Source organism: Carassius auratus, unplaced genomic scaffold (assembly GCF_003368295.1).
Source record: "Carassius auratus strain Wakin unplaced genomic scaffold, ASM336829v1 scaf_tig00214898, whole genome shotgun sequence".
In the NCBI taxonomy this organism is placed as follows: Eukaryota; Metazoa; Chordata; class Actinopteri; order Cypriniformes; family Cyprinidae; genus Carassius; species Carassius auratus.
The window spans coordinates 79,331-88,846 of NW_020527848.1; the positions used below are offsets into that span (position 1 = coordinate 79,331).

The 9,516-nt window shown below is 38.0% G+C and overlaps 1 protein-coding gene across 1 annotated transcript; it reads right to left on the reverse strand.

The window, feature by feature from the left end:
- Positions 1 to 321: 321 nt before the first annotated feature.
- LOC113093149 (C-type lectin domain family 4 member K-like) lies at positions 322 to 2,983 on the reverse strand. The gene is made up of 3 exons (XM_026259001.1): positions 2,590 to 2,983; positions 1,553 to 1,662; positions 322 to 1,351 (listed from the first exon to the last, which is right to left on the reverse strand). The coding sequence occupies exons 1-3, from the start codon at positions 2,891 to 2,893 to the stop codon at positions 1,220 to 1,222; spliced, it is 546 nt and encodes a 181-aa protein (XP_026114786.1). The 5' UTR covers positions 2,894 to 2,983; the 3' UTR covers positions 322 to 1,219.
- Between the last annotated feature and the right edge of the window lie 6,533 nt (positions 2,984 to 9,516).

Below are 9,516 nucleotides of genomic sequence, written 5' to 3' on the forward strand. Positions count from 1 at the left end.
CAGCAGATGATAGAAATACATGGTGTAAAGATTTGCTCTGGTAATGAGGCACATCAAATGTGTTTTTACACAAATGCAGACACAATCATAGGAAGAAGGGTGTGCCTTACATGGAAAATCACTAAAGCCAGAGATGGAGGGCCAAGAAATGTATGAATGCTGTTCAATATTGCTCAATTAATGCATTATGATGAATTAATCTAGTAAATGAAAAAGAGCTCTTATCAACTAACAACTAAACATTGTTTGGTTAATGATTTCATAGATGATAAATAAAACAATGGACTTCTGTCATGTTTATACATTATATTTGTCCCAAATAATAATAATAATTGTCAGTAACAAACATAACACATACAAATGTACATATTTAAGGATATGAACCCGATTTGAAACATAAAGGCCTCTAAACTATCAACATGATCAAACTCTGCTGCTAAACCTGTTTCACACTCAACAAGTTTCACACTCCTGCCAGCACTGAGACTCGAACCAGCGACTTTCTGTTAACTAGTCCAGCTCTCTAACCATTAGGCCACAGCCACCGCAAAAGTGTTTTAGAATCTTTCCTGATTGTGATCAAGTAAAGGTCAGAATAAGGTCAGTAATATCTTCAGATTAACTCTTACTGGACTGAAGCAGCTCAGCTTTACTTGATTCTGAGTCTCAAATCTAATCCTCAGGATCTTTTGAGGAGCGTTTGTTTCCAGAAGCTTTACTTTCACTTTACATTAATTAGGCCTACTATAATAACTATGATGAACTAAAAAAAAAAACATTAAAAGACAAATTAGTTAATAAAATATATTGATTAATTCAGATATGATGTAAGACATTTACCCTATTTTGATCACATTTAATCATCATCTCATTTTGTTTCCAGAAATCTACAGGATCATGTTAAAACAGAACAATTATATATTATAGCTTGTCAGAAAGTAAAAAATATGTGAAGACTAAATGTGAAAAATGTTCTTTTTATGTTTAAGTCCTAATGTTTTTCATATTTTGTTTTTCATATCAGTTTTCCCCCCATCTTCAGTGTTTTCAGTGATAAATTGCATGTAAACCAATGGGTGAGTCAATAGGACCCCAAGACATCTTAACAAAATTTGTACAGCCTTTCCTAAGCACATTTATGTGTCCATACATTGCATACATTTTCATGACCCTAAATGAGAAATATTCAGAAACTTTTGAGAAGAAATAAATAGTCTAACTAGTATTTTGAGCATTTTGAAAATCTATAATTATTCTTTTTCAGTGTTTGGAACAGCTTTCCATTTGGCTGCTGTCTCCATGAAAACTTCAGATCCGCTGCCATTCCCTGCTCTCCGAGTTTCTGCTGGACCTGAAGACAGACCAGTGTGAGACAGAACTAATATAAGAGCACAAGGTCACAGAGCTGTAATCTGTCTACTGGGCCATAGAAAAACACTGCAATTTCACACATAGACACCAGAGAACCTGGAAGCGGTTCTCCACAGGACGAGGGGGTTAGGGTAACAGAACACTACTGTAGATCACAGGTGTGGTGAGAAATAATGCTCACCTCCTTCAACAGAGCATCTGCAGTCACTTGATCAATGACATTATCACCAGCTTTCACCTCCAGTCTCAATATCTGTCGCTTTACAGTTTCTGTGACAAGCGATGAAATACCTAAAAAATACAAACAATTAGATAAGGTCATAGTCAGGACAATCTGAAACACAGGTTAAACGGTTGAGGTAAAACCATTATTCACTTCAGCAACACCAAACTTAACAGTACTTATTTCTTTTTTTTTTTTACATGTATGTATATTCTGAAGATTTTTATAGGTCATTTGTCTGATGATATTTAGCATTTCATTCCTAAACAGGGTGAACATGTGTTGTAGTTTTTGTCTGCTGACTGTGTTTTATGCATTAATAAAAACTAAAATCCAACATACCCCCTGTAAAAACCTTTAGCTCTAATATGTCAACAAAAGCAAACAAGAATTTTGAACTTGGCTTTAGTCTATGTTCGGATTTATACGCTGGAAAGTAAACTAATAGATATTGGATTAGATAATGCCTCGTGCATATTTATTCATAAATTTTCAGAAAACTTAATACAAAACATTGCTGTTATGTACTGTGCCTAATAAACTGTGTAAGGTATGGTGGGAGCTCATAGTTCATATTTTTCCAAATTTGACCCTGGAACACAAACCAGTCACAAGGGTCAATTTTTCGATTGATGCGTGGTTTGTTATTGATGCGTGCTGGTCTAGACAACAGTGGGCAAAAGTTGTCCAAGCAAGATGTTAAAGCTGAGCAAAGATTGTCCGTAGCGCTGAAAACTGAGAGTGCAGGAAGTGAGGATGAAACCATCCTCCGATTGTACTTCCGATTAGACCGTACTTAAAATCTTAAGGCAGTGGCTTATATTATTAATTTGAAGTATATTTTTTACAGTGATAAAAAACAAGCAATAATAAACAAACCTATACCTTAATTATATACTGTCGAAGTCCATCCATTTTCAGGCGGATGATGTTTAGTCGGTTTAAAAATAGAGCCCAGAAATAACTACAACATGCTCTAACATAAAAACACTTACTTGAACTTTTGCAAAAGAAGAAAAACTTTCTTGAGCAGGGCTCATCAGTAATCCGACCATTCTCATTGACAGCAGCGCAGGTTTCATTGCCAGACAGATTATCTGGTTGTTTTTCAGCCCATCGCAGAGAAGAGCTTATGCTGGTCTGATCAGTCCATGTCCATGAGTCTCTGAACAGACCGATCCAGGCACACGGGTAACCTTTGATCATCTCGGTTAGCTGCTGATTCTCACTCTCGGTCCTGACCGTGTAGAAGTCTGTGAAGTTTTTTCTACAGACACTCTGAGCTGTTTTCCAGGACATCTCTGCATCAGTAACTAGTACTGGCCCTTGATCTGAGAAACATCAGAATAGAACTCTGATTAACTTTGTTGTCAAAGTCTTCAATGACCATTCCCCACAACACTCTAGTTATTGAGAACCAAAAAAAAAAAAAAAAAAAAACTAACAACCAAAAAATACACACAAATGACACTTTGCATGCACATTCATGACTCTGAATGAAAAATATTCACCAAATTTCAAGAATGACTAGTTTAACCAGTATTTTAAGTTTGAGTCTTGTTGACTCTGAAACAAGAGTGGGGCCGGTTGCACCAGCTGGACATACACCCAGTAATGCTAGGTTGGATGTAAAACGTTGTTTAGTTTTTAGGATTCATGTCTGTGAAATCATTGTTACCACAGACATGAAGTGTTGAGTTCTTTTTGGGCAGTTACGCATTACAAATAGCAACTGATCGGTGTGTCACACAGGTGTATGTAATCATGCAGTAAAATATGAAATGTAAAATTTGTACTTTAACTTTCTTTTATATTTTTAATGCATGCTTGAATTTGAAGTTTTTCCAAGTTTCTCAACAGTCATTGCGGCATGGATGTGCATCATGGTGTGTTGGGTGTAGCAGCGCCTGATCATGGTTTAAGTTGGTGCAACAGGTGTAATATTTATCGGATGGATGAAAGTAGCTAAGTTTAAATACTTTAAATACTTTAATCATTTTTAACATCAACTCTTCAATACACAATTTCTCTGTACTTCATTGTAGAAAAAAAGGGGTCGTCTAATATTCAGTGTATGCAAAAAATAACAATATGTTAAGTTTGAGATTGTGTTTTATTAATGTCTACACCTACCCCAACCCTAAGCCTACAGCTAACAGAAATGCAAATACAGGAATTAACTGTTGTTCAGCATGAGAAAAAGGACATAATATAGATGTGTGCATGCCCAGTTGGACAATCTTGCCGTAGCTGCATATCCTCTAGCCTCCAGGACTGAAGCAAACCACTACTGTTTATTGCACTACTATGTTGTGCCTCCTAGCCCAGTGTTTCTCAACTGCTGGGTTGCGGAGTGTGCAGTCAAGGAAACAGCCACATTGTGTATTTGTCCAATGCAAGACTTTTATTTTGAAAGATGCTTCTGCTATCGCTTTTGACACTTGTGTCAGATGCAGTGACAAACGCGCGGTCCTGATTCAGATAAAATGTTATCGGGCTATATGTGAGTGTCACTAATCATTAGAATAACAAAAGTCTCTCTCAGCATAGAAAGATAAACTTTCCTCTCCTGTCAGCCATTATATTGTGCTAAAGTATCTTCAGTTGCAAGTGCTATATGCAGCTGCTTGCACTGTATATCACTTCATTATAACTAAAGCTCGAAATAAAATATATGCATGCAATGTGGTAAATTATAAAATTATCAATAAATAGAGTAACTGGACAATGTTTTGCATTGGTACATTAGGTCAAGATTAGGTCTTCAAAAAGTCTTTTTCAAGATGTACCATCTTATATTCAGAACAATAGGGTAATAAAAGAAGTATATGAATCTTACCATTTTCACAAATAGCGACACATTTACGACTGCAGTTTTCAGCATGCCAGTGTCCATCTGAATCAAGCATTACACAATATTGGTTTCCTTTATAATTATTTGGCTCATCCTTATCCCAATTCACATATGTCTGGCATTCATTTTGTAGAGACCAGCGCCAGCTGTTCACAGCATCATAGAGTCCGATCCATGTGTTAGATTGCTCGTTAGATCGATATTTAGCTCTTAACTTGTTTAATTTGTTCCACTCTTGATCAGTCTGGACAGTCGCCAGGTCAATGTAGTTCTTTCGACAATAATCTAGAGCCTCGTTCCATGCTCGGTTCTCTTGGATCAGAACATAATCATGTGAGTCGCACAGAATGACTGAAAGAAACCCTGTTTAGAAGAAATATATTCATTTGAAACGATCCACTAATATGCTAAAAGCCAACTTTCAGTCCAATTTACATGTGAGAAATGTAGGTCCTACAAAGACACAATTTATTTTATTGTTGTTATATACATTATAGACAGCCAAATCATACAGGAATGCTTTATTAACATTACTTCTCATATTTTATAAAGCATACAAACAAACAAACACACTCACCTGAAAACAAAATGATGTGAATCAGTCTTTGTTCCATCACTGTTGAGGTTAGATTAGATTAGATTAGATTAGTGAGCTCCGCTCGTCCTCTGCTAATAAATTGAAGTGTCTGAATTTGATTTGAAATATGGCTTGACTGAGGACTGGATGCACACCCATCCTCATTTGCACATTTAAATCAGCATCATCAGTCATTAACAGCAGACGATAGGAATCCATGGTTTAAAGATTTGCTCTGGTAATGAGGCACATCAAATGTGTTTTTACACAAATGCAGACAAAATCATAGGAAGAAGGGTGTGATCTACATGGAAAATAATCCAGCACATGTCTGGGAGAAGCTTCAGTCCATTCAAAATATAGAAATAGAATATATAGATATCAATTTGTCCAGTCATGGAGCAGAAGTGATTGTGAATTAGTTTCTCCTGCTTTGGTGCAAATGAAATGGACAACAGGTGCACTGGAGAAGCGACAGCAAGACAACCAGCCAAAACTGAACTATTTCACAGGTGGTGGCCAAAGACAATCTCTCGCTCCTTATCAATCCTAACTGACCTGTCTTTAGGTTTTAGCAATGTAATTTACATTATTTACTTTAATTAATTTCAATGAAAAACAGCTAGAAACTATGGAAGCATATTTGCTTCCAATAGCACTGAGAGCACAACAGTCATTCACTGATCAGAGCGAGAGCTTCGCAAAATGTCACAAAAGAAGTGTGTTTTTGGTTGCCAGGGCAAGACAACCCTGCACAGATTACAAAAAAAAAACAGCATTAAGGGACCAGTGGATGGAGTTTATTTTTACAGAGCATCAACGGAGTTGTGCAAGTGTTTGTGTTTGTTCCCTGCATTTCGAAGATGCTTGTTTTACAAACAAGGCCCAGTTTGACGGTATAGACGGAGTGTGTAGTCCCTCATGTTTCCCAGACCGGAAACCAATTGAGAACTGTTAAGTATCAGAGCATCCGAAGCCACCAATGTCCAGGAGCTCACTGATGCCCTGATCCAGGTCTGACTGGAGAACCTCCAGGACACCATCCTCCATCTCATCAGGAACATGTTCATACAGACGTGTACTTTTTTACAGTTCACGACACTACTATTCAGCAACTGAATCTACATGAAACATACAGGCATTGCTTTGGTTTGAATCCTCAGAAAACACCGTTCCCAGGAGCTTTTCATAGTTATTAATGGAACATAATGAATAGAGACTAAAAGAGAGCATTTGGTCAGAATGCATTGGGATTGATATGGTGAAGACCACAGTGAATCAGGACGCCCTCTGCTGGACACAGTAACACTTCAGCTTTAGGTTTCACTCTACTTTAGTGAATTACTAGTCATAAGCTGCACTGTATATTTCATCAAGATGTCTATATTAGATCTAAGACATCCAACCCCTTTCAGTAGTTCTTCAAATCTTTAGAGAATAAGTCATCTGGTCTGAATGAGGAGAGAAATGTGTGCAGATCAATCACAGCTTACAAGACAAAAGAGCTCTAACAAATATGATGGTGGATTTTGCTGTGAGAAGACTACAGGAGATTTTTTCTACTGGAGGAAGCGTTTTATGGATTATTGATTATCCCTCCCATCATTTACAATTCCTGCCAGTACTGAGAACTGAACCCGTGACTCCCTGACCGACGGGCAAAGGCAAGCTCAGTCCTAGAGAGGCACTGTACTGCAGAGTTTAGCTCCAACCCTGAAACCAATATCCCCTGCCTATAGCTTTATTGATCCTGAAGAAGTGATTAGCATGTACAGGTGTGTTTAGTTAGGGTTAGAGTTGAACTCTGCAGGTCAGCTCTCCAGGGCCAAATATGCCTAACCCAGTTGTTCCTAATCCTGGTCCTGGTGAACCCCAACACTACACGTTTTTGTGTTGTCTCTCTAATCTGACACACATATTTGAGGTCTTGGAGTCTTCACTAATGAGCTGATGAGTTGAATCAGGTGTGTTTGAATAGGCAGACATCTAAAATGTGCAGTGATGGGGGTTCTCCAGGACCAGGATTGGGAACCACTGTTCTAACCATATCAGTGACATCCATATGACAAAAAAAAAAAAAAATAATATATATATATATATATATATATATATATATATATATATATATATATATATATATATATATATATATATATATATATATATATATATACTATGTTGTCCTCTTCACCTTCATTAGGTTCTTATTTGTATAATGGAGATAAATTATAAACAAATAAAACTCCTCTCTCATGCAAACATGCAGGGAAATGAGCTCATGCAAACTTAATGGGAGGTTTGAGGTGGATATGAACTCAACAAATGGCATCGATGGTGTCTATAAAAATAAAACATTTGTTCAGAAGACAGACAAATAAATGTATTTGAGTGCATGTAGTGCCTCACTTCTCATGGAAAAACCAGAGGGAAGGTGCTTGTGGATTTAAATGACTAGGTCCTCCAAACAGACTGTTATTCGTTCTTAAAGTTGTGATGAAACAGAGGTTTCACGTCTCTGTATTGTGAATAACACCCAAGTGTAACAGATCTGACTGGGGCATTTGATTCTGTCCATCTACTCTTGATTGGATGTTAAGGTGTGGGCATGGCTCTCGCGATCTGAATGAGTGTTTGGAGTAGATTGTGGGTGGGGTTTAAACACACAGATTGAAACAATGTCACCTAAGGGGAAAACCCTCTAAACTAGTCAAACACAACCAATTTGTCCAGTTTGAATGGGACAACAGACCAATATAAGATGTTTTTTTCTTCCAAGTGATCAGGGTTCATTTGACTAGTCAATATGGTCAGTCAGTTGCTGTAACTACACCATCTATCAGCTGAAGTCATTTAGAAATTGCTGTTCTGATAGAAATTTGTCTTGTCAGCAACTCTAAACAACTTGACTATGGTTGGAGTGTAATCTCATCCTTTTTCATCGAATCGCAATTGTGAACAAACTAGGGCTGGCCCCCTAACAGTTGACTAAATATTAATCTGTTAAAAAAAAAAAAAAAAACTGTCCGTGATGGACAGATCATTAATGACTGGTCTTGAGGTAATTTTAGTGGGTATAGAAAATATTCACCCCCTCTAAAATCATCACATTTTCATCACAAAAGATCAGCCCCTTGTATCAGTATTCTGTTGAACCATCTGTGCTTTAATTACAGCCTTCTGTCTGTTGGGATTTGTCTCTACTCACTTAGAGCATCTAGAAGTCATGCATCTAGACTTTGCAATATTTGCCCACTCTTCTTTGCAGAACTGCTCAAGTTTGTGGCCTGCAGGGAAGTTATGTCCTAATGTTCAGAGAGTTTTACTCCTAACCCTAAGGTTGTAGGTTTGAGTCCCTCGAGCAAGGAACTGAACCCCCAACTGCTCCCCGGATGCCACAGCACAAATGATGCCCACTGCCCTGGGTGTGTGTACACAGTGAGTGTGTGTGTGCACTTTGGATGGGTTAAGTAAAGAACATGAATTCTGAGTATGGGTTGCAATACTTGGCTGTATGTCACTTCACTTTCATTTTCTTCAAGTCACTCCACAGATTTTCAGTCTGGGCTCTGACTAGGCCATGCAAGGACATCAACCTTTTTCTCCTTTAACCACTATGTGCTCAGTTTGATGTGTGCTTTGGGTCATGATGGAAGGTAAACTTTCTGCTTATTGACAACCTTCTGGCAGAGGGCAACAGATTTTACTCAATAATTTGATGGTATTTTGCCCCGTCCATTTCTCCTTCTATCCTGATGATTGATCCAGTCTCTGCTGCAGATAAACACCCCATAACAGGACATTGCCACCTCTTTGCTTTTCTGGAGGAATGCTATTATTTGGATGCTGAGCTCTACTGGATTTTCAGCAGAAATATTGTTTGGTGTCAAGGCCAATTTATTCACTTTTAGTCGCAACTGCCTCAGAATCTTCCAGATGCGTTTTGGCAAAGCTCAGCCTTGACTACATGTGGTCTTTCTTGAGGAGTGTCATTTTTAGAGAATGAAATTTGTGATATTGTTGTCACATGCACACAATGACCCTCTTTGTCATAAACTCCTGCAGCTGCTTCAGAGTTGCTGTTGGCCTCAAGGGTCGCCTCTTTGAACACTTTCCTCCAGCTCTTTCATCCAGTTTGGGGCAACATCCTGATCAAGGGAGGGTCTGTGTTGTACCTTAAACTTTCCACTTCTTAATTATAGACTTCACTTGTGCTTATAGCCCTTGATGAAGCCTTTGAAGTGTTTTAGTCTCATCCCCTGACTTGTGCCTGTCCACAACTTTATCCCAGAGATCTTTTGACAGTGCCTTGCCTCACTGCTGTGTGTGTGCACTTTGGATGGGTTAAATGCAGGGCACGATGACTTTATTAGCTTCAGTTTTATTACCAAGGACTGAAATGCTCCAGGAAAGCTATTTTTACACTGATAAAAATGTTCACAGTTGAAAGAGAGATTACATTTGCTATTGAGAAGGTGATCATCTACAGGTGAT